The 26,549-nt window shown below is 40.2% G+C and overlaps 1 protein-coding gene across 1 annotated transcript; it reads left to right on the top strand.

Annotated features, from left to right (window-relative positions):
* The first annotated feature begins 9,015 nt into the window (after positions 1 to 9,015).
* Positions 9,016 to 20,796, top strand: TAAR1 (trace amine associated receptor 1). The gene is made up of 2 exons (XM_070739811.1): positions 9,016 to 9,089; positions 18,622 to 20,796. Exon 2 carries the CDS (start codon positions 18,731 to 18,733, stop codon positions 19,769 to 19,771), a length of 1,041 nt encoding a protein of 346 aa, XP_070595912.1. The 5' UTR covers positions 9,016 to 9,089; positions 18,622 to 18,730; the 3' UTR covers positions 19,772 to 20,796.
* The last annotated feature ends 5,753 nt before the right edge of the window (positions 20,797 to 26,549 follow it).

Raw genomic sequence — 26,549 nt, 5'->3', positions numbered from 1 at the left:
AATTTCAGAGATGTTGGATATTGGGGCTAGGGAAAGAAAATAAATCATGTTCATCGATTATTAGGAAAATCTACAGAAAAATGGAACAAAATTTTTAAAAAGTGAGTGGAGAACTTTAGCTTCAGAACCAGCCAACCTAAGCAATCGGTAATAGATTTTGTTTGGAATTGTTAGTTTAATCTCTCTTATTCTGTATAGTTAAATCCATTGTTTTGTCTTTGGTATTTTTGTTTTGCTCATTTTTGTAGAACAGCGGAGCTCTTCTAAACTGAGGGGTAGACACCATATTGTCTTTTATGGGGATTTTTTTGGGGGAGGGGAGGTAGCACTTTCTTTTATGGGAATCTTTTTTTGGGGGAAGGTAGCACTTTCTTTTTATTGTAATTTTAACTGATTTCTATGTATCACATTTCCAGTTATCTGTGATTAATTAAAAGCATTTTTCTTGTTTATTTGTTCTTTTCTTTTAATGTTGTTGTATTTTACTCAATGGTGGGTTTCAATTTTTTTAGTACCTGTTCTGTGCATGTAGCTTGGTGGGCGTGGCATGGGTGGGCATGGCTGGGTGTGGTGGACATGGCTGAGTGTGGTGGGCGTGGCTGGGTGGGTGTGGCAAGGAAAGGATATTGTAAAATCTCCATTTCGACCCCACTCCAGGTCAAGAATACAGCAAAATCTCCATTCCCTTCCCACTCCAGAGGAAGATTACTGCAAAATCCCCATTTCCTCCCTTTCAGCTAGGGCTGGGGAGGCAGAAAATAGATGGGGGGCATGTTGGATTTCTGTGTTATTTATGGATTTAAGTGATCTTCTTCACTTCATCCAGCAGAGTCTCTTTATAGCAGAACCATGCTACAATGTATATTTGAGTACAGCAATATAAAACTTTTGCTTTTATTTCTTCTTTTCTCATTGAACTGGTTTTATATTTACAAATAACAACTTGACAGAAGTACTATATTTCTCTCTACATCTGCTCTCTATGATGCAGATTCATCAACAGTCAGCATATGAATCAAATTCTATCTTCCAACTGACCACATGCCAGTATGCAAATTAAATCTCTCAACATTCTATCCTCTTTTTCCATGCTATATGCTAACATACCCCTGCTGAAATAATTTACATTTGTTTGTTTGTTTCAAACTAAAGCAATATAAATTCATTTCTTATTTCATTTGCATGGAAAAACATTATTTATTTACATTTTTCTTTACTGCTAGCAAATCCATCAAGTTTCTATATCTTTTATTTGGTAATGGCTTTGTAAATATATTAGCTAGCATATTTTCTGTTGGCACATATTTTAAGACAATTTTTTTCTTAAACACCATATACAGTGATACCTCGTCTTACAAACACCTCATCATACAAACTTTTCGAGATACAAACCCGGGGTTTAAGATTTTTTTGCCTCTTCTTGCAAACTATTTTCACCTTACAAACCCATCGCCGCCGCTGGGATGCCCTGCCTCTGGACTTCCATTGCCAGCGAAGCACCGGTTTTTGTGCTGCTGGGATTTCCCTGAGGCTCCCCTCCATGGGAAACACCACCTCTGGACTTCCGTGTTTTTGCGATGCTGCGATTTCACTGATGCTCCCTTCGCTGGGAAACCCCACCTCCGAACTTTGGTTGCCAGTGAAGCGCTCGTTTTTGCATTGCTGGGATTCCCCTGCAGCATCTCAAAAACACAGAAGTCCGGAGGTGGGGTTTCCCATGGAGGGGAGCCTTAGGGGATTCCCAGCAGCGCAAAAACGGGCGCTTCAGCTGACAAAAAGGGTGAATTTTGGGCTTGCACACATTAATCGCTTTTCCATTGATTCCTATGGGAAACATTGTTTGGTCTTACAAATTTTTCACCTTAAGAACCTCGTCCCAGAACCAATTAAGTTTGTAAGACAAGGTATCACTGTATTTTACATGAAGATAGTGAATATCAATATGCTTCGTTCTATTCTTAACCTTTTCTGTTGTGATTCTTTTTAAACAAGCTTGCTTATCTTCATATATTTTCACTATTTCACTTGCATTTACACCTGCATCTTTCAATAACTGTTTAATCCATATTGAACGATTATAAGCCTCTGACAATGCTATAAATTCAGCATCCATTGTGCTGACACTTACCAAAGTTTGTTTTCGAGATATCCAATCTATTGTACATTTTCCATACTGCACAAGTATTCCTGTTAATGATTTTCTATCCAATATGTCTTGAGCAAATGAAGCATCTGCCTATATTTCCAATTCATCCTCATTTGACTCAATTATCAATTTATGATCCATTGTTCCTTTTAAATATTTACATAGTTTCTTTACACCATTCCAATTATGCACTGTCTATTTACATGCCTGTTAAGAATACCAACGCTAGCACTAGAATAGAATAGAATAGAATAGAATTTTTATTGGCCAAGTGTGATTGGACACACAAGGAATTTGTCTTGGTGCATATGCTCTCAACGTACATAAAATAAAATATACATTTGTCAAGAATCATGTGATACAACACTTAATGATTGTCATAGGGGTCAAATAAGCAATGAAGAAGCAATAATATCAGGTCTTGAAACTCCAGCCAAATACATTAGTTTCCCTATGGTGCTTCTATACAAATCTTGCTGCAAAAAAAAAATTCGCTCTCATGTATGTGATTTGTATATTACATCCAAACACTCTAATATAGCTCAGATTTGGATTTCTTCCATATAGGACTTCATATGGAGACTTTCTAGGATAGGAGTGATAAATTCTATTTTGTATGTAATTTACACATCTGAATCCTTCAGCCCAAAATTTCCTTTCTAATTTGGCATCTGAAAGTATCGCTTCGACTGCAGGATATAATGTCTGATATTTCTTTTCAATAATTCCCCCTTCTTCTGGAGTATATATTGGAGTGCGTCTATGATTTATTCCTTGTGACATTAAATAATTTTCAAAATTTCTATTTGTGAATGCACTACCATTGCCACATAATATTGTAGTGATTGTATTTCCAAATTTCCTCTTTGACCACATAACAAAGAATTTGAACCATTTCAGTACCTCTGACTTACTCTCCGTTGGATATACAAAGCAATATCTGGAGAAATCATCAATAATGGTTAAAAAATAACCAGGGGGGTGGGGTTGTGTGCATTTCTGGGGGGGGGGAGAGCATTGCATTATGAATGTGGACACATGTGCACACATGATAGCACTGTCAGGATCAGTACTGTCCTAGTTTAATATTGCATGTATGGTTGTGAGTATGCAAAGCAGCCATACTGCTGAGTCACAATGACTAAGCTGCAAACTGATTGGGCTAGAACAGTATAAATAGCAATGCACCTCTGCAGTAGAGGTGATTTTGTGGTTGTTATTAGTTTGGTTGGGAAGTTTGTGGTGATTAATAATCTGCAGTTAATGGTGGTGTTGTCCATAGAAGAAAGAGAAATAGAAGAAAGAAGAAGAAAGAGAAATCTATTTTTGATATACTGAAGAGTAAAACTTCTTCAAACAGTTCCTGCTGCATTGTCACATGCACAACCTTTTGGCACCCAAGCCAAAAAAGGTTTGCCATCACTGTCCTAGAGGCTAAAGGATTCTTTTAAAAAAAACAGGTGAAGGATTGTCATTTCTGTAGAGTAATTAGAAGTGCTCATCCATAGCTTTTCATAATTTGTGTAATGTGCAAACCCCGTGCACCTTAAACAAGCATCTACAGTACTAGTTCCACCTTAACTGATCCAGCCTGTTGATCTGGCCTGTTTGCTCAGTAGCACAAGTCACACTGGGCCATTCGGGATCACTCTGTACGCATCAATCATTTTGAAAGGAAACACAAAGGGGATATATTTCCTTCCTTTTTTGCAATGCTTGCACAAGGTGGCTGACATGTGGCTCCTTTTGTTCATCATGCGCCTATAATGTTTAATTAAACAGGAGTTTAATTTCTGCCTTTCTGGTAGAAAGAAAAGATTTTTACGCAACTGCTTGCCTGACTCTCAGCTCCTGTTACTAGTTATTTTTAGTCAAGTTGACCATCAGTGTGATTGGTTCTGACCATTGGAGGCCTTAAAATATAAACAAACAAACAAACAAACAAATAAATAAATACAGTAATACCGAAACGTTGCCTCCAGGAAGGACATCTTTGTGGCATCAAAACTCCGCCCATGGAATTCCCTATTGGGATTCCCCACCTCCTTTCCAGCCTCCAGATCGGCCGAAAACGCTGCCGCCAATCGCAAAAACGGCACTCTTTCGGGTTCGGTTTCAGGAGGCCGCCGAGAAGCGCCACTGCCCGGCTGTCACCTTCTGAAACAGCCAGGTGCTTCTCGGCGGCCTCCAGAACACGAACACGAACTTCCAGGTTTGGTGTTTGGGAGAACGCCGAAAAGCCCCCCGGCTGTTTCAGAAGGTGACAGCCGGGCGGTGGCGCTTCTCGGCGGCCTCCTGAACCCGAACCCGAAAAGTACGGGTTCGGGTTTGGGAGAACGCCGAGAAGCCCCCCTGCTGTTTTAAAAGGTGACAGCCGGGCGGCGGCGGCCAGCGGAGTGCCACTTTGCAATCTGCGGTGGGTTCGTAAGCCGAAAAAAGTTCGTAAGAAGAGGCAAAAAATTTCTGAACCCCGGGTTTGTATCATGAGGGGTTCATATCGCGAGGGGTTCGTATCACGAGGTACCACTGTATAAATAAACCTGAGTATAAGATGCACCTTATATGAAAATAGGGGGGGAAATCTACCTACCAGGTATTCATCTGGCTAGCGTCCATAGTCTGATCAGCTTCAGCATATTATTTTATTCCCTGGTTAGAGCTGGGAAAAAAACCATTTTTTCGGAGCGAGTAGCAATGAAAACAAGCCTGCAAAGACTTAGAACTGGAAAAAGATCTTCGGAGTAGTGATGAAAAAATCCTGCAAGCAGAGAACATTGTTAGCACCTCATTAGGGCTGGGGGTGAAAGCTCCCACCCTCCAAAAAGACAGCTACATTCGGAGTATAAGACACACCCAAATTTTCAGCCCCTTTTATGGGGGAAAAGGTGTATCCTTTACTCTGAAAAATACGGTATTTATCTTTGGAATAAATTTTGTGAAAGAAGGGAAGGCAAGTTCAGAAAAAAAGGGGCTACATGGGATGTAATTGGACGGGGTGGGGAGCATCCTTGACCCCAGAAGGTGGGAAGATGATATTTCCAGCTAGCTAGCTGGAAGTTCTACACTATTTTCCCATTGCTATATAGAGACCCAAAGCAAACTATCAAGCTTAGAAAGCAGCTAGTGTTTGCAGCAGTTGCCAAAAAAGCCAACACAGTTCTAGGCTGCACAGAGGGATAGAATCAAGATCACATGAAGTGTTAATACCACTATATAATGCCTTAGCAAGGCCATACTTGGAATACTGCATTCAATTTTGGTCCCCGTGATGCAAAAAGGATGTTGAGACTCTAGAAAAAGTGCAGAGAACAACAACAAATGTTTTAGCCTCTTGGGGACCAGAGGCTAAAACATATGAAGAACAGTTCTGGAACTGGGTATGTCTAGTTTAATAAAAAGGATTAGAGGAGACATGATAGCAGTGTTCCAATATCTCAAGGGTTGCCGCAAAGACGAGGGAGTGAAGCTATTCTACAAAGCACCTGAGGGTAGGACAAGAAGCAATGGGGAGAAACTAAACAAGGAGAGAAGCAACGTAGAACTAAGGAGAAATTTTCTGACAGTTAGAATAATTAATCAGTGGAACAACCTACCTCCAGAAGTTGTGAATGCTCCAATAGTGGAAGTTTTTAAGAAGATGTTGGATACCCATTTGTCTGAAGTGGTGTACAGTTTCCTACCTAAGCAGGGGGTTGGACTAGAAGACCTCCAAGGTCCCTTCCAACTCTGTTTGTCTATTTCTATTCTACAAAGATAAATAAATGTAAAATGAACAAATCACACCAGATAGCATATTGTTTCTAAAACTATCTAACAGTTACTGTATGTTCCACAATTGTCACACAAGGGTATGCAGATGTAATGGAAAATATGAACAACCTTGAGAAAAAGGGGAAGAAGAGATGCTGTCTAGGACAGGGGTCCCCAATCTTTTGAACCTCGGGGACCTCTACATTCATAATTTTAAATCCCGTAGATCACTAATATGAATCCAGCACGCTGCTTGCTGAAGTGCCTGGACTCCCAGTGATGGGATGGGGTCCTTCAGGCATTCTCTCTCCCTCTTTGTCTCTCTTCCCCCTTCCTCTCTCTCTTGCCTCTTTGTCTCTCTCTCTCTCTCTCATCTCTCTCCCCTCTCTTTGTCTCCCTCTCTTTCTCATGTCTTTCTATCTCTCCCCCTCTTTCTCTCTCTCTCATCTCTCCCCTCTCTTGTTCTTTCTCTCTCTCTCTCCTCTCTCTCTATCTCCCATTCCCTCTGTCCCCCTCTTTCTCTCTCATCCCTCTTCCCACTCTCCTTCTCCCCTCTCTTTCTCTGTCTGTCTCTAATCTCTTTCTCTGACATCTCTCTCTCTCCCTCTCTTTTTCTCTCTCCCTCCTCTCTCCCCCTCTCCCCCTCTTTATCTCTCTCTCACACACATATTTCTCTCTGTTCTCTCTCACCCCCTTTTCTCTCTCTCTCTCTGTCTATCTGTCTGTCTCTCATTCTGATTCTCTGGTGCTTTCTGGGTCTTGTGGGCACTCTTTTGGCCTCTGTGGGCACTAGACGCACCTTGGTCACTGTGTGGATCACCCCCCCAAAAAAGCTAAAAACAAGATGGCAACCACATGCACAGTGGAGGGAACTTGTCTTGTGTGCATGTGCAGAAGAAAAGAAAATAGGAAAAAAATTCAAAAAAAAAATCACCCCCCCCCCCCAAAAAAAAATATGGTGGCACCCACAGACTGGCACTGACTGAACCAGTTCTGTGATGTTATCATGATATCACCAGAAGGTTACTACCAGTTCGGGTAAACTGGTCCTAACCGGTCCGAACCCACCTCTGCTTATAACCCAGTCAAAGTAGCACAAGCTTCTATTGAAGCTCTTGTATCACCCAGCTAAAAGTGTGAGTGTGTGTGGTGGTGGGTGGTTAAACATTGACAGATGAAAGTTAGAGAACGATAGGGATTCTTTCCTCCCTTAGTTTATCAAATCCTGAGAAAATAATTCTTTAAAAAATATCTAGAATTAAACATTTCTAAATTTTGGCAGTACAGCAAGCCACCAAATGAACTATGGAAAATTCAGGATAAATGTAAATATTTAGATGGAGGCTGAAAAGGCTTGCTGATCGTAAGGTGGGAAAGTAGCAATATAGCAACAGATGAGGACAGCAGTGAACAATGAAGTCTAAGATGCTGCTGCTCTCAAGCTAACGTTGTCCAGCTACTTTGTCTGCAAAAAAGTAAGGTTCCCTGATAAAGCCCATCCACTTTTCTCACCTCACAAATTACTCCCCCTACTCTTCCTTGCAACTAGTATCTCTGGTCTTCCTACAGATCCACTGTCATCTCTAAAATATGGAAATGGAAGGCCTTATCCCTTCTATTATAGCCATGCAACTCTAGGTGAGACTTGCATTGTATCAGCCTATCTTCTCTGAGGCATTTCTTGAAGAATAACAAGCTCCAGAGTTGAGTGATGTCCCTATAAAATTAATTATTTAAATAGCACGCATGCCATAGGTTCACCATCATGGCACTATACCCTTTATTAACTGTAAACAACTGGGTATTTACTCTAATAATATTAAAAAACACTCATTTGTTCTAAGCTGAGAAGGAATATCAAGCACTATGGGCGGCCAGCAACATTTAAATAATTGAGTTAATTGCAAACTATAATAAATTCAACCCACTTAATTAAAAATCTGTTTGGATTTAAATATCCTGTAAAACTGAAATATAGGCTGCATATGTAAAGAAACCTAAATGTTCAGATTTAATTTTCAAGTACAGTGGTACCTCTACTTAAGAACTTAATTCATTCCGTGACCAGGTTCTTAAGTAGGAAAGTTTGTAAGTAGAAGCAATTTATCCCATAGGAATCAATGTAAAAGCAAATAATGCATGCAAACCCATTAGGAAAGAAATAAAAGCTCAGAATTTGGGTGAGAGGAGGAGGAGGAGGAGGAAGAGGAGATGGACAGTCGCTGCCCAGAGTGAAGGGAGCATTTCTTTTCTCTGGGCACTGGCAGGTTTATTCCCTCTCCAAGCACCCAGAGAAAGGAAAATGCTTTGTTCGCTCTGGACTGTCGAAGTCTCCTTAAGCATCACCAAAAGGCTCCTCTGGCAGCCCAGAAAAGCCCGAGATGGCCGGGATTAAAGGGGGAATGGCAGGAAACTGGCCGGACCCTTGTGCTGCTCTCAAATTTGCTGGGAATTTTTTCCGGGCTCGGGTTCTTAAGAAAATGGTTCTTAAGAAGAGGCGAAAAAACCTTGAACACCCAGTTGTTATCTAGAAAAGTTCTTAAGTAGAGGCGTTCTTAAGTAGAGGTACCACTGTTCACTTCTTCTAGATATTATGCCACCCAAATCTAATTTGATGTAGTGCCTTCCATTGTCCCTTCCCCTCTGTGACTAGTTATTGCCTTAAGCAACAATTTTATTCTGGGCTGCCAGGTTGCTATGATCTTTGCTGATCAGCGGTTGCTGTTTTAATAATCTTGAAGCTGATGGCCCATTAAGTCAATGAATCATCTTCAACCCTAGTTATACATGCTTCATGAACTCGTACATCTCCCAGGGTTTCTGCCCAGGTTGACCAAGCCTGTTTCCCTAACTTTCATATCTCCTGCTGACAGCATAGCAAAGCTTTCCTCCCCTGTCCCTTTAAAAGAACATATTTAAATTCCAAAGTAGAAATAGTGCTACTGGCACTTGGTTTCTATAAAGCTGACCACAAAATTTCCATGGACCTACAAAAGAAGGTAGGAACAAAATAACAACATTTTCCCTATTGTTTTGATCCATCAGAGTAGTGAAGCTATCATAATGGAAGAAAAGAAGAAATGAAAGTATTAAATTGGTGGGTCAGGGCTGACAGGAATGGAGGCAGACTCAGAGGTGAACAACAAGAGCAACCTTTATTTCAGCAGCAAAGAACAGAACGGTCTGACATGAGGTACAATACTTAATGATTTTCAACGGGTACAAATAAGCAATCAGGAAACAATCAATTATTAATAGTAGTAATAATATTGAGAAGAGGGGCATAGAAATCTAATTAATAAATAATAAATAAATAATAAATAAATAAACAAAATAATTATAAATCATAAGGATACAAGCAACAAGTTACAGTCATACAGTTATAAGTGGGAGGAGATGGGTGACAGGAACGATGAGAAAACTAATAGTAATGTAGCCTTAGTGAATAGTTTGACAGTGGTAAGGGAATTATTTCTTTAGCAGAGTGATGGTATTTGGGAAAGAACTGCCCTTTTGTCTAGTTGTCTTGGTGTGCAGTGCTCTATAGTGTTGTTTTGAGGGAAGGAGTTGAAACAATTTTATGAACAAAAAATTGGATTTGGGTTGAAAGAGAGAAATATCTGTAACATTACCAGAGGGTGAAGAGTCACAAAATTGGTTTATATTTGCTAGGGTGAAGATTGGAAGTAACGCCTTTATATGTCTTTTCTCTTATTTATTTTATTCATACTTTACCTAATGAATCGCTATGCCCATTTCATTAGAAATCAGTCTTAGGAAATGAGGTGCCTTCAGCAAGATTGGACAGTTTCTTGTTTTAAATCCTCAGAACCTTTAAATCCTTTTAAAATAACATCTCATTCAGTTTTGAAATATGCTCACTAAAAATGGACACTTAAAAATCTTGATACCCACTCTGTGTTTAAATCTCTTGCATTTTCACTGTATATTTTATTTTAAATGAGAAACAGATGGGATGGGATGGGATGGGATAGAATAGACTAGAATAGAATAGAATACTTTATTGGCCAAGTGTAATTGGACACCCAAGTAGTTTGTCTTTGGTGCATAAGCTCTCAGTGTACATAAAAATATATATTCATCAAGAATCATAAGATACTACACTTAGTGATAGTCATAGGATACTAATTAAGCAATCAAATCATACTAGAAAACTAAATAAAACAATATTAATCATAAAGATACAAGCAACAAGGTTATAGTCATATAGGTGATAGGTAAAAGGAAGGATGAGAAAAATAATAGTAATACAGTCTTAATAAATAGTTTGACAATGTTGTGGGAATTATTTATTTATTCATTCATTCATTCATTCGTTCGTTCGTTCGTTCGTTCGTTCATTCATTCATTCATTCATTCATTCATTCATTCATTCATTCATTCATTCATTCATTTATTTATTTATTTATTTATTTATTTATTTATTTATTTATTTATTTATTTATTTATTTATTTATTTATTTATTTATTTATTTATTTATTTATTTATTTATTTATTTATTTATTTATTTATTTAGATTTGTATGCCGCCCCTCTCCGCAGACTCGGGGCGGCTCACAACAAAGTGAAAAAACAATTTACAACAAATCTAAATTTCTACTAAAAACATTTTAAAACCCCATTTCCTAAACACACATACCATTCATAAATTATATATGCCCGGGGGAGATGTCTCAGTTCCCCCATGCCTGATGACACAGGTGGGTCTTAAGGAGCTTACAAAAGGCAAGGAGGTGCAGTTCTAATCTCCGGGGGGAGTTGGTTCCAGAGGGTCGGGGCCGCCACAGAGAAGGCTCTTCCCCTGGGGCCCACCAACCGACATTGTTTAGTTGACGGGACCCGGAGAAGACCCACTCTGTGGGACCTAATTGGTCGCTGAGATTCGTGCGGCAGAAGGCGGTCTCGGAGATATTCTGGTCCAGTGCCATGAAGGGCTTTAAAGGTCATAACCAACACTTTGAATTGTGACCGGAAGTTGATCGGCAACCAATGCAGACTGCGGAGTGTTGGTGAAACATGGGCATACCTAGGTAGGCCCATGACTGCTTTCGCAGCTGCATTCTGCACGATCTGAAGTTTCTGAACACTTTTCAAAGGTAGCCCCATGTAAAGAGCATTACAGTAGTCGAACCTCGAGGTGATGAGGGCATGAGTGACTGTGAGCAGTGAGTCCCGGTCCAGATAGGGTCGCAACTGGTGCACCAGGCGAACCTGGGCAAACGCCCCCCTCGCCACAGCTGAAAGATGGTTCTCTAATGTGAGCTGTGGATCGAGGAGGACGCCCAAGTTGCGGACCCTCTCTGAGGGGGTCAATAATTCTCCCCCCCCCAGGGTAATGGAAGGACAGATGGAATTGTCCTTGGGAGGCAAAACCCACAGCCACTCTGTCTTATCCGGGTTGAGTTTGAGTCTGTTGACACCCATCCAACAGACTCAAAGCAGAGTGATGGCATGCAGGGAAAAACTGTCCTTATGTCTAGTTGTTCTGGTATGCAGTTTGTTTGAAGGGTAGAAGTTGAAACTATTTATGTTCAGGGTATGAGGGGTCTTCTAGATATTTTCACAGCCCTCTTTTTGACTTGTGCAGTATACAGGTCCTCAATGGAAGGCAGGTTGGCAGCAATTGTTTTTTCTGCAGTTCTGATTATCCTCTGAAGTCTGTGTCAGTCTTGTGTCAGTCTGTGTCAGACAATTATAGAGGTGCAGATGACAGACTAAATAATTCCTTTGTAGAACTGAATCAAGATAGGAACTAAGAATATATTTCCTGAGAGAGAAATTAATTGGTGGAAAAACTGGTCCACAGAAGTTGTGGGTGCTCCAACATTGGAGGTTTTTAAGAAGAGATTGGAAAGTCTCTGAGCAGGGAGTTGGATTAGAAGATCTCTACTTTCAAGGATGTAATTCTAATATTCTGATAGCAGGACCTTGGAGAGTTCCAAGCAAACTGCGTATATCACAGATGGCGAACCTATACCACGGGTGCCACAGGTGGCACGCAGAGCCATATCTGCTGGCACATGAGCCGTTGTCCTAGCTCAGCTCCAATGTGCGCATATGTGCCGGCCAGCTGATTTTTGGCTTGCACAGAGGCTCTGGGAGGGTGTTTGGCTTGCACAGAGGCTCTGGGAGGGGGGGGGCGTGGTTCCAGAGAAGCCTCCAGAGAAGCCTTTGGATCCTGGGGAGGGCCAAACACAAGCTTACTGGGCCCACCAGAAGTTGGGAAACAGGCCATTTTTGGCCTCCAGAAGGCCTCTGGGGGACGGGGGAATCTGTTTTTGCTCTATCCAGGCATTGAATTATGGGTGTGAGCACTCGCACATGTGCAATAGCATGTGCTCACACTCTTTTGGCACCCGAGGAAAGAAAGGTTCGCCATCACTGACCTATATTCTAACAAAAAACTGAAGGCTGATGATACTGTGTAATTCCTACTGTCCAAATTTTGAATATTTTTTTCTAGAACATATAACAATATAAAGTACAACCATGGGAAAATGCTTTGGTGCAAGAAGAGATATGAGATGAGATTGAGGAAAAGATGTTTATTCTACTATTTGATATTATTTGCATTCTTAATTTTGAATTGTTACAGTATTGCCTAGTCATGGTGACATAAATGCCCGTGTTCATTCTTGCTTTGGATTAAATTTCCAATGTGGATCTTGCCTGATCTCCTTCTGGCCAGCCTAAATAAAAAGAAAATCATACTAAATATATCAATTATCCTCTTACTTTTTCTTTTTCCCTCTTTATTCCAATCTATCTTTTCTTCATCTTATATCTCTCCATTTTACTTCATAAAGTGCACTCTGCAATTTTTGCCTTTTATTTTACTTCCTTTATTGCAACACAACAAACACACTTAGACATATATACCACTTTATTGTGCTTTACAGCCCTCTGTAAGCAGTTTACAGAATCAGCATATTGTTCCCAACAATCTGAGGTCCTCATTTTACCGACCTCGGAAAGGTGGAAAGCTGAATCAACCTTGAGCCATTGAGAATCGAACTGCTGGCAGTCAGCAGAATTTGCCTGCAATACTATATTCTAATCACTGGGCCATCCCGGCGACTTAATTGCAGCAATCCCATTTGCTGAAAAACACTTCCTGCTTCTCCCATCTAGTTTAAAAAAACATCCTCCTATTTAGACTAAGGCTAAATCCATGGATGGGACAGTATATTTTAGTTCCAGGGCCAGGACTGCAGAAAGAATTCCCTATCAGCAAAATAATATTCCCTCTCTGCATTATTTATGTCCCAAGAGTTATTTCCTAGAATAATTATTACATGGGACTTAGATCAATTCTCATATTCTTGAAGTTTAAAGGATTCTGAGTATGCTGATTGGCATTCTGACGAGGATTTTGATTGAACAGGGATTAATTAATTAAACAGTTTTTATAACTGTAAAAAGGATAATCATTTAAAGGAAAACCATTATAAGGATAGGTAAAGCCTAGAACAGTGATGGCGAACCTTTGGCACAGGTGCCACAGATGGCACATGGAGCCATATCCGCTGACACACAAGCTGTTACTCCAGTGTGCATGTGTGTGCTAGCCAGCTGATTTTTGGCTCACACAGAGGCTCTGGGAGGTTATTTTTGGCTTCCAGAGGGCCTCTGGCAGATAGGGGAGGGCATTTTTACCTTCCACTGGCTCCAGGGAAGCCTTTGGAGCCTGAGGAGGGTGAAACATGAACCTTCTGGGCCCACCAGAAGTTGGGAAACAGGCTCTTTCCAGCCTCCAGAGGGCCTCAGGGGGTGGGGAAAAGTATCTTCACCCTCTCCCATCATTGAATTATGGGTATGGGCACTCACATATGCACAATAATACACACGCACACTCTTTCAGCACCCGAGGGAAAAAAGGTTTGCCATCATTGGCCCAGATTCTAGCTAGCTTCATGATAAGACTGATCAATTCATAAACCAATGAAGGCTAGCTACATTATATCTAGGTCTAATAAAATCCTTGGATGTTAAATGAACAGGGCTCCTTACATTGTATCAGAATATTTTTGCATTATTAACATTCATAGCGAGAGATATGCCATTCTTAGGGTTAATTTCACAGACATTACTAAGCTGTAGTCTATTTCAACACAACATCCTGAATAAGTAAAAATGGCTAGCTGTACACAACACAGAGAGCAAAAATAGTGAAGAGAAGTATTACACCAATGAATTCAGTGACATAACTGAGTAATTCCTCAGTAAGACCGTAGCTAGAATACTGCATTCAGTTTTGATCACTGCACAATAAAAAAAGATGTTGAGACTCTAGAATAGAATAGAATAGAATAGAATAGAATTGAATTGAATTGAATAGAATAGAATTTTATTGGCCAAGTGTGATTGGACACACAAGGAATTTGTCTTGGTGCATATGCTCTCAACGTACATAAAATAAAATATACATTTGTCAAGAATCATGTGGTACAACACTTAATGAAGGAGTACAAGCTGAACTACAGGACCGCAGGCTAAAACATACGATGAACGGTTGCAGGAACTGGGCATGGCCAGTCAACTGAAAAGAAGGACCAGGGGAGACATGACAGTAGTCTTCCAATATTAGAGGGGCTGTCACAAAGAGGAAGGGGTAAACCTATTTTCCAAAGCACCTGAAGGCCAGACAAGGAGTAATGGATGGAAGCTGGTCAAGGAGAGATTCAATCTAGAAAAATGAGATTTTTTCTGACAATGAGAACAATCAAACAATGGAACAGTTTGTCTTTAAAAATTGTGGGAGCTTCATTGTGGGGGGTATTGTTGTGAGCCGCCCCGAGTCCTCTGAGAGAGGCGGCATACAAATCTAATAAATTATTATTATTATTATTATTATTATTATTATTATTATTATTATTATTATTATATCCCAGTGACCGATAAGGTCCCACAGAGTTGGCCTTCTCCGGGTCCCGTCGACTAAACAATGTCGTCTGGCGGGCCCCAGGGGAAGAGCCTTCTCTGTGGTGGCCCCGGCCCTCTGGAATCAACTCCCCCAGAAATTGGAAATGCCCCCACCCTCCTTGTCTTTTGTAAACTACTCAAGACCCACCTATACCGCCAGGCATGGGGGATTTGAGACATCTTTCCCCCAGGCTCTATATTTTATGTTTGGTATGTACGTGTTGTCTGGTTTTAATATGATAGGGTTTTATATATTTCTTTTTAATATTAGATTTGTTTCACCATAATATTGTTTTTATCATTGTTGTGAGCCGTCCCGAGTCTTCGGAGAGGAGCGGCATACAAATCTAATAAATTATTTTCAAATTATTAAATTATTATTATTATTATTATTATTATTATTATTATTATTATTATTATTATTATTACTATTACTACTACTACTACTACTACTACTACTACTACTACTACTACTACTACTGGAAGCTTTCAAGAAGAGATTGGACTGCTATCTTTCAGAAATGATTCAGGGTCTCCTGCTTGGATAGGGGGGTTTGCACTAGAAGAACTACAAGGCAGAGGTCGGTTCCTATCGGTTAGGACAGAACAATTAGTAACTTGGCAGCCTGGGTCACTGGAACCAGCAGCAATCCAGGCTTGCCCCACCCCCAATCTAGTTCTCTTGGTATCACCCATGGTGCCACCATCTTGTTTTTTGTTTCTGTGTATGCACAACAGCTTTTTTAGTAACATGCACCCACAACATGCACCCGCCCACATGGCGCGTCCCTTCCAACTCTGTTAATTTGTTAATCTAGCAAATTTATGAGATCTACATTTTCCAGTAAAGCTATTCATTGCATTAGAATAAATAGGACAAACCTATGTAGATTCTAAAACTGTGGGAGTTGAGGGGGAATGTTGGGTTGCTCTTTTCCCTTTGAAAAGCCATCTAATTATTTTAGAGACTTGCTTTTCATGTCAGATTCACATCATATCAACTTACTAAAATAAGATTATTATTAAAATATGGCAAGAACAGTATTATTATGTCTTGCTTCCAGAGGAAAGAAATATGGCGTTCATAAAGCTGCAATTGTCTCAAGACTCCTTATTTTACCGTTTTGTCTGTTAGTTATACAGGACCAGACCATAAATAATTAACTGTGGCAGAGCAAAGATGTCCAGAATATGAAATTGTTTAAATTCATTGGGCTGGCAAATATGCAACAGAGCATGTTGGATCCCCTAGCAGGTTGGCTATGCAGAACTGAAGGTCAGTGCAGTGGTACCTCTACTTAAGAACTTAATTCTTTCCATGACCAGGATCTTAAGTAGAAATGTTCTTAAGTAGAAGCAATTTTTCCCATAGGAATCAGTGTAAAAGCAAATAATGCGTGCAAACCCATTAGGAAAGAAATGAAAACTTGGAATTTGGGTGGGAGGAGGAGGAAGAGGAGGAGGACAGTTGCTGCCAAAGGAAAAAGGTGAGGTGAGCATCCCCTTTTGCCTTTCCATGCTCAGACGCTCCGGCAGGCAACCTTGCGCCAGGTGTATGGGAGGCAGCACGAGGGGGTCACCACAGCAAAGTGGTTTATTCCCTCTCCAAGCGCCCAGAGAAAGGAAAACACTCCATTTGCTCTGGGCTGCAAAAGCCTCCTTAAGCACCACCAAGAGGCTCGTCTGGCAGTCCAGAAAAGCCCGAGGTGGCCGAGATTAAAGGGGGAATGGCAGGAAACTGGCTGGGCCTTTGTGCCGCTCTCAAATTTCCTGGTTAATTTTCCCAGGCTCGGGTTCTTAAGTGGAAAATGGTTCTTAAGTAGAAACAAAAAAATTTTGAGCACCTGGTTGCTATCTAGAAAAGTTCTTAAGTAGAGGCGTTCTTAAGTAGAGGTATCACTGTACTCAGGTTTGGGGATAGCATAGCTGAGTAAGCCTAATTAGTCCCACAGTGTTGATGAAAACAGTTGAAACATTGTACAATAAATGCTGGCCTGTGTTGTAATACAATGCTTCTCTTCTTTACAGTAAAATCATGGTCACAAGTAAATCCCTCCCCCTCCCCTTTTTTTACATCATGCCTTACTTATCCATAGCAGTGCTTCCTGTTTCCTTTCTCCCTCTGACTTGGCATTCTGATAATCCCTGAAGCCCAATCAAAATCAGGTAATTTCTTTATGCCCTTAATTTGCTGTCTTTTGAGTCAAAAGACCAGGATGACAATCGGGCACCCGCCGCTACTGTTACACATGCACAGGAAGCAAAATCTTGTGAGGTTTCACCAATTTTTTTTTACTCCCATGCACATGCAGAAGCAAAAAATTGCCGAAATCTGTCTAACACGTGCACTTGTCAGCTCACGAGAGTTTGCTTCTTGTGCATGCACAGAAGAAAAATCACACTCGGACATGCACACATGAATGCCAGAGGCACAGAGTTGCGTGTGCAACTCCATTTTTGCTACTGGTACGATGGCACCGACTGTATCAGTAGGAACCCACTACTGGTGACAATCCAGGAGAAGTTTGTTTATTTATTTGTTTGTTTGTTTGTCTGTCTCTCTGTCTATCTATCTATTATCTATCTATCTATCTATCTATCTATCTATCATCTATCATCTATCATCTATCATCTATCATCTATCATCTATCATCTATCATCTATCATCTATCATCTATCATCTATCTATCTATCTATCATCTATCTATCTATCTATCTATCATCTATCATCTATCATCTATCATCTATAAATCTATCAATCTATCAATCTATCAATCTATCAACCAATCAATCTATCTATCTATCTATCTATCTATCTATCTATCTATCTATCTATCATCTATCATCTATCAATCTATCATCATCTATCTACCTATAATCTATCTGTCTGTTTATCATCTATCATCTATCATCTATCTATCTATCTATCTATCTATCTATCTATCTATCTATCTATCTATCAATCTATCTATCTATCTATCTATCTATCTATCTATCTATCTATCTAATCTATCTATCTATCTATCTATCTATCTATCTATCTATCTATCTATCTATCTATCTATCTATCTGACTTATATGCCGCCCCTCTCCATGGACTCGGGGCGGTTTACAACATTTCAATAAAAAAGATACAATATATAAAACATTTCTAAGCCAATTGATAGAATAGTTAATTTAAAAATTATCTTAAAACTAATCATGTAAAATCAAACAATCACATGCATACTATCGCATCCAATACATTTACTGGGCAGAGGCTGGGGTCTAGTGACCCCAGGCCTGACAACATAAGTGCGTTTTCAGGTTCTTACAAAAGGCAAGGAGGGTGGGGGCAGTGCGAATCTCTGGGGGAGTTGATTCCAGAGGGCTTGGGCCCCCACAGAGAAGGCTCTTTCCCTAGGATCTGCCAAACGACATTGTCTAGTTGACAGGACCCGGAGAAGGCAAACTCTGTGGGACCTAACCAGATGCTGGAATTCGTGCGGCAGAAGGCGGTCCCACAGCTAATCTGGTCCTATGCCATGTAGGGCTTTATAGGTCATAACCAACACTTTGAATTGGGTCCAGAAACCAACTGGCAGCCAATGCAAAGGTGTGGAAATAAGTAGATGCCCTGCTATTACCGGAGAGGGGGCTACTCCTTTTCTACATATATACAAGACACAGATGAGATACACACATCGTAGAATGAGGATTAATGTCTTTTGAAGTTGTGGGGGAAGACTTTTATCTCAACTCTAAATGTTCATGTTGTGCTTCCTACCTGTCCTCCTTGACAGATGATACTCCTCTGCAGGAAGACACAAGGGTAAAGAATTCCTGGTCCTTGCAACTAAAAGAAGATACCCATTGGATTGCACATGTGATATCCATAGGACTGCACCTGAGATGGGCTTGCCTATATCTGAACCTTTTGAAAGGATGCAGTTGTGCTGTGAATCCATCAATGGCTCCTGCATAAAGAACAGCTGGTCAACGGGCATCCAATTTTCCATGTACATCTTCATGCTGTGTGTGATCCTGGCTACTGTGGCTGGCAACCTGGCTGTTATCATCTCCGTATCCCATTTCAAGCAGCTCCACACGCCTACAAATTTCCTTATACTCTCCATGGCCACGGTGGATTTCCTCCTTGGCTTCTGCGTCATGCCGTACAGCATGATACGATCGGTCGAGAACTGCTGGTATTTTGGGGAGTTCTTCTGCAAAATCCACACCAGTGTGGATATCATGCTGAGCACGGCTTCCATTTTCCACCTTTCCTTTATCTCAATTGACCGTTACTACGCAGTCTGTGACCCGCTGCGATACAAGACCAAGATAAACACTTCTGTCATATTAATCATGATTTTTATCAGTTGGATATTTCCTGCCTTGTTTGCTTTCGGACTGGTCTTTTTGCAACTCAACGTATTGGGAGCGGAAGAAACGTTCCACAAGTTATTTTTTTGTGTGGGAGGCTGCTTTGTCTTTTTCAGTGAGACTTCGGGTGTGGTGGCCTCCATGTTTTCCTTCTACATCCCTGGGTTTGTCATGCTAGTGGTCTATGGGAAGATATACATAATAGCCCAAAGGCAAGCCAGGTCCATCACAGCTGCTATGAGCCAAATACAGATAAGGTTTGAACTACGGCATCATATCTCCCACCAGAGGGAACGAAAAGCTGCAAAAACATTAGGGATAGTGGTTGGGGTTTTCCTCATTTGCTGGTCCCCATTCTTCTTCTGCACCCTCTTGAGCCCCTTTATGAATTATACCATCCCACCCATCCTTACTGATGCAATGGTTTGGTTTGGCTATTTGAATTCAACACTTAACCCAATTGTATATGCATACTTTTATCTATGGTTTCGAAGGGCCTTGAAGCTGATTTTACTGGGGAGGGTTTTTCAGCAGGATTCATCCAGAACTCAATTATTTTTGGAATAAACCCTACTGAAGGGGAGCCAAAGTCCTTCAGTATTTCGTTCCCCTCAGAGGTGAGGGTGAAAGAGCAATTCAGTTTAACTTTGTCTGTTACTGGTGAGTTTAACAGAAATTGGATATTAAAAATGAGAATAACCAAATAGTATGTGCAACTAATTTCTTTCCAGCAATAACATGGGACATTGGGATGGACCCAGGGGTGAAATTCAGCAGGTTGTGGAGAGTAGTGGGTTTCACTTACCTTCGCTACCAGTTTGGAACTGTGAAATGTGTGCATGCATGGTGCTTCTGTGCTTCTGCACATGTGCAGAACCTTCAGCGCACGCACAGATAGTCCCTGATGATGTCCGGGTGGAGGGGCAGAGCCTCACACCACTACCAGTTTGTCCAAATCTTGGTGAACTGGTAGCAACCCACCATTGGTTCTGAAATTTCCGGCAGCAGAAATTTTGAGTAGTTCAGAGAACCAGCATATACCACCTCTGGCTGGCCCCAGAGTAGGGTGGGAATGGAGATTTTGCAATATTCTTCCTGCAGGAGTGGGGAGGAAATGAGGATTTTGCAGTATCCTTCCCCTGGAATGCGGTGGGAATGGAGATTTTGCAATATCCATCTCTTGCCGCATCCACCAAGCCACATCCATAGAACTGATAGGGAAATTTTTTTAATTTAACCCTTGGATGGACCTATGAAGGGAAGCCCCCCATACTCCAAGGAGACTAGGATGAGACACAAATTACAAACTTCCAGCAAACGTGGTTGGTAAATCCACAGTAACTGAATTTAAACATGCCTGGGATAAACATAGATCCATCCTAAGATAAAATACAAAAAATAGTATAAGGGCAGACTAGATGGATCATGAGGTCATTTTCTGCCGTCAGTCTTCTATGTTTCTATGTTTCTGTAACACAAATTTGTGCCATATTTGATTCTGGTGGCTGATCTGTCTTTGCTATTTCAATATCTTTAAGTTAAATGCTCCAGAGATATTTGTTTACATATATTAAAAATAACCCTAACATTTCCCCAATATATCTTTGGATGGTCCATAATACCACCTCCTTTAGGTGAACAACACACTTGATGTCACACGTTCTGTCATTTCTTTCAAAGCAATCAAGAATTTCCAAGTTTTCCTCAGCTGAGTAAGCTCTCCCCCCACTTTTCCTCTACTGAGAATGACCTCACAAACATACTTCTTTGGAATGGCCATATGCTAAATAAATACATTCTTTGGCCTGCTCTAGTTTACTTAGTTGTTGGGAGGGCAGCACACTTAGGAAGAAATAATATCAACAATGAGAAGAGGGGCACAACCGATACTATATGTTCTGTCGGGCTCTCGGGTAGAATCCTCCCAAAAATCCACAGGAACAAATTTCAGACACACACACGTTTGAAAATTCAAAACAATGTTCTTTATAATGAAAATTCCCTTAAACTAAGCCCTCTTTTTGTATAGCAAAGAGAACTCGTCTCCAAACAATCTGGTAATTTGTACAAGTCCCTTATCAGTTCTGTGATACTTAGCTTGCAGCTGTGAGGCAATTCACAGTTCTTCTTCTTTCACAAAGTGAAACACACTTTTCTCTGGTTTAGTTTCAAAGCGGGGAAAAATCAGCACACAAAGGTCAAAGTCAGCAAAGCAGGCACGAAACACAAGGATCAGATAATCCTCCACAATGGCCAAACCTACAGGCTGCTATTTATAGCAGCCTCACTAATTACTACAGCCCCACCCAACCACAGGTGGCCTCATTTTCTTTGATAATAATCTCTCAGTTGTTGCTGCCTATGCATCGCTCTCCATATGCGTGGCTGTATCATTAACTCTTGTTCTGAATCCAAGGAGGAGCTAGATAATTGATCTCCTTCTGAGCTGTCTGCCACACTCTCCTCCTCCCTGTCACTCATGTCTTCTTGGTCAGAGGAGCCTTCATCAGCCGATTCCACCGGGGGCAAAACAGGCCTGCAGCATGTGGATGTCTCCCCCACATCCACAGTCCTTGGGGCAGGAGCTGGGCCAGAGCTAACCACAACACTATATAGCAATGTACATATAGTAAGTGACTTGGATCATAGACAAAGAAAGTTGTAAGTGTTCCGTTGAGTAGTGCTGGTAATGTTCACTTTACATTTCTTATAAGAACAAAACTGAGACTCGGGGAAGTCGTGCATAGACAAATACACTTCATATTATACTGCTCAAAAAAAATAAAGGGAATACTTAAACAACACAATATAACTCCAAGTAAATCAAACTGTCTACTTAGGAAGCAAAACTGATTGACAATCTATTTCACATGTTGTCAGCACATTCAACTTTATGCAGAACAAAGTATCCAATGAGAATATTTCATTCATTCAGATCTAGGATGTGTCCCTTTAATTTTTTTGAGCAGTATATGTGTATAGTGTTTTATAGAAATTATAGTTACTATAGATAAAGCCTCCCCTCCCCATAGGCTGGAAACAGTCTGTTCCTGTCTCCAGGGGGCCCCGAAGGCCCAAAAATCTGAGCTTGCGTGCCCACTGATATAGCTCTATGTGCTACTTGTGCCATTTTGCCATTATTGTTCTAGGGGATCAATTTGCTTGTAGTGCAACAGTGATATGAGGGTATCCTTCTAGGGTTGACTAGAAGACCTCCAAGGTCCCTTCCTTTTTTTAAAAGTAATTTTTGTTAAATTGTATTAAAAAGTATAGCCAAAAACGTACATATACATTTGTACATTTGCAATATTTTCAATACACACAAAAAAAGAAAAAAAAATACAAACCAAAATAAACAGAAAACATCAACAACAGAATCAAAACAAGAAAAATACAAAAATATACAATGGGCAATTACAACAATAAAATTAACATTAAAAATATCAATATCCCTTCCAACTGTTATTCTATTTCTCTATCTTCAGAATGAATTGGGTACAATCTCAGCACCCTGCTTCCTTTGTGCAAACTGAGTGTGACACACTATTACAGATAAAATATAGCTATTATGTCATTTATGTGTCTATTTTTTGCTCTTGCAGTACATAGCAACATTTATCAATGTCATGATGTCACCCCATCATGTGTTTCCTCTCCGTCTTTACTTCTCCATAATTGGCTGCTATTAGCAGATCAAGGAAAACACAGCACAACATGGGTTGCCGATTCTCTCACAAAATGCAATCCTGCTGCTACATCTAAAGCAGTGGTGAGATTCAAAAAATTTTACTATCGGTTCTGTGGGAGTGGCTTGGTGAAGGATACTGTAAATGCTCCATTCCCTCCCCACTCCTGGATGAAGGATATAGCAAAATCTCCATTCTCACCATACTCTACGACAGTGTTTCCCAACCTTGGCAACTTGGAGATATTTGGACTTCAATTCCCAGAATTCCTCAGCCAGCGTATGCTGGCTGGGGACTTCTGGGAGTTGAAGTCCAGATATCTTCAAGTTGTCAAGGTTGGGAAACACTGCTCTAGGAGAATTACTTTAAAATCTCCATTCCCATCCCACTCAAGGGGAAGAATACTGTAAAATCTCCATTCTCACTCCACCGTAGGGGAAGGAAACTGCAAAATACCTACATGACATTGGATCAGATTATTTACAGGACCGCCTCCTGCCTCATATATTCCAGTGATTGGTTAAATCACACAGAGTCGGCCTCCCCTGGGCCCCAATGAGGTGGGGCCAGTCAGAGGTGGTATTTACCAGTTCTCTGAACAACTCAAAATTTCCATTACCAGTTTTCTAGAACTGGCCAGAATCAGCTGAATCCCACCTCTGATCTGAAGGGATTGGGCCCTGTGATCTCCGTGTTTCATTTTATAGGTTTCTGGAACTGTCAACTGTTCATTAACCTTTCCACATTTAAGGTCTATCTTCAAAACCTTTGTAGAAATTTAGCCTTTCTCTTTTCATCAGAAAAATTAAAAGCACCCATCAAGTTTGCCTCATCTGATCAATTTTTAATATTTTGTCAATAATATGTATTTTTATTTTGGCAAAAGGGGGAGGTTGTAGAAAAATAGCACCCACCCCTCTCCTAGAAGAATGAAATATGGTAGGAAATATTAACAAGGCAGAATATTTTCCCTAAAAGAGAAATAAAAATCATAAAGGAAACAGAAGCAAAAGACCCTAGCTCCCTGCCCTCAGCAGATATTTTGGTGCCTATCTGAAAGACAAAAGATTGGGCCAGTCTATCTACAAAACAAAAGACTTCAGCTCCAGGATGATGGGATTATCCTTCAGAGCAAAGCCATTCAGCCACAATAGGAAATTGCCCTTCATTGCATCACCCAGCAAGATTCAACCAAGCCTGGGACACAAACAACTTCAGCTATGACTTCGCAGCCCCATGGGAATCTCACTGCAACCAATAGGATAAGGTCAAATTCAAAGCCCAAGAGAGGGGATAAATCTCTCTCTCTCTCATCCATGTGCTCGATTGCTCAAGACCTCAAACCATGTGGTCCTGTCCACCATTAAACTATCTTTCCAATCACCCTCCATGTTTCCATTGTCTTTCTTCCTACTTGGAACTGAACCCAGATGGACATTTCTTCCAACACTTTGCATAAGAAATTATGGCTCTAAAGCATGACAAATATTAAACTTGACTACCTCTCCTGAAGCTACTAGTAATCAGAATCATAGTAAGAACAAGCACAGGATAAATACCCATGAGTTTGTAATATGGAGACAAAACATCAGTAATAATTTGGTCAATGATTGTACTTGAAGCTGAGAGATCAATTTGGATTTCATCATTTGGAGTGAAAGGAGATTTAATTGCAATGTGACTCAGCTTCTATACAAAAACATCTTGCCCATTATCACCATGGTATTTATCTCCAGCTTTATAAACTTTGCATTCATGTGCAATACATTTGGAGAGTCACCACATGATAAAAACCAAAGCAATTGTGGTACTTTTTCCAGCAAGATTCAATGAGAGGTTTTTTTGTGGGGTGTTTTATTCTGCAAATAAATGGATTTAACTGGAAATGGGTGCTAAGCATTTTGAAGATTAAACAAGTGAGATTCTAGGAAGCCAGGCTTATACTTAGTTTTGCTGTTTTTAAACTGATGGGGCGCAACATTGGAAGAAAGATATTGAGACACCATTTTAATCTGGTTATCATGATGTCTGTTTGTATTAGTGGATTCTTAAAATAAGGACCTGATGGCAATAGTTGATACTGGGAACACGACTTCAGAATGAATAACCATTTCTCTTGGATTAGAAAATCAACCAGTGTTATGGATACAGCTCTTCAATTTAATTTTCCTTGATTATTTTATTTTATTTCTTTGTTTGTCAAATATATAAACAATAGGAGGTATTGATATAAACATAAACATAAAAATGTAAGTACAGGAAAATGTGGACAATAGGACAGTAAGACAGGGACAGTAGCCACAATAGTATGTTTATGCACGTCCCTTACAAACCTCTTAGGAATGGGGTGAGGTTGACTGTAGAGAGTCTAAGGTTGAAGTTTTGGGGGTTTAGGGAAGAAACCACAGAGTCAAATAGTGCATTCCAGGCATTGATCACTCCACCGCTGAAGTCATATTTTCTACAGTCAAGTTTGGAGCTGTTTACATTAAGTTTGTATCTATTGTGTGCTCATGTATTGTTGTGATTGAAGCTGAAGTAGTCATTGACAGTAGAACATTGTGGCAGATGATTTTATAAATTACATTTAGATCAGATCCAAGGTGACATATTTCTAAATTTTCTAAGCCCAAAATTTCAAGTCTGGTGAAATGAGGTATTCTGTTGCAAGTAGAGAAGTGGACACTTCTTGTGAAATATTTCTGAACTCTCTCAATTGTATTAATGTCCGATATGCATTGCAGGTTCCAGACAGGTGAGCTGTATTTAAGAATTGGTCTAGTAAATATTTTGTATGCTCTGGTTAGCAATGCAATATTGCCATAGAAGAAGCTACACAAGATTAGATTAACAACTCTTAGTGCCTTTTTGGCAATGTTTTTTGAAAACTGTCCTCTGAACTTTGAATTGAATATTTATGTTGTCATTCTTTTAGTTCTATCTTCCAGTAGGCTTTCTTATTTATTACATTCCTTCCAAAGAAAGTTTATGTAAAGCTTACCACCACTTAAGTATATACTTGAACTTGGGGGGAAAAAACCCTTCGGCCTCTTGTGTCTGATTAGAGACAAACACTGCAGATTCCCAGAGAGCCTTCTTGCCATCTGTTTTCAAAACAGAAGGCCTCATTTGGGAGAGCAACATTTTGCAAAAGTCCAGTAACACTTAACTTCATTAGTGTCTTAATCGCCTCTGTTGCGTAGCTCTTGCTTATTATAGCCAAGAAGTACCACAGAGATACATTAACGAGGTCTCTGGTTTCTTTTGAAAACTAGCAGAACAGCGAATCTGAAGCACATGAGAAATATGCTTTGCTTTTTTTTGCCCAACCTCACTATTCTCATGTTTGCCAGGATGCAAACCTTGGCCTTCAGAGCATCATTTGCCCTATTAAGCCTGTGTCATTTGCTATCAACACCTCTAATTGCTATACTCATTGGTCAGTCTCTGAAGAGCATTCCCCACCTGCTTCCAATGGGCTTTCATAGGATGGCATCATATACTTAACTTTCCTGAAAACTTTTGAATAGATCATTGAGAGTAGTGAGAATAGCAATAAGGATAGAGTAGAGTAGAACAGAACAGAATAGAATTCTTTATTGGCTAAGTGTGATTGGAAACATAAGGAATTTATCTTTGGTGTATATACATAAAAAAAG

Source organism: Erythrolamprus reginae, chromosome 1, assembly GCF_031021105.1.
Source record: "Erythrolamprus reginae isolate rEryReg1 chromosome 1, rEryReg1.hap1, whole genome shotgun sequence".
NCBI lineage: Eukaryota > Metazoa > Chordata > Lepidosauria > Squamata > Dipsadidae > Erythrolamprus > Erythrolamprus reginae.
This window is presented reverse-complemented; position numbering and strand designations above follow the sequence as displayed.

Coding starts and splice junctions, on each gene's coding strand:
- TAAR1 (XM_070739811.1), top strand. CDS start 18,731: ATGGGCTTGCCTATATCTGAACCTTTTGAAAGGATGCAGTTGTGCTGT.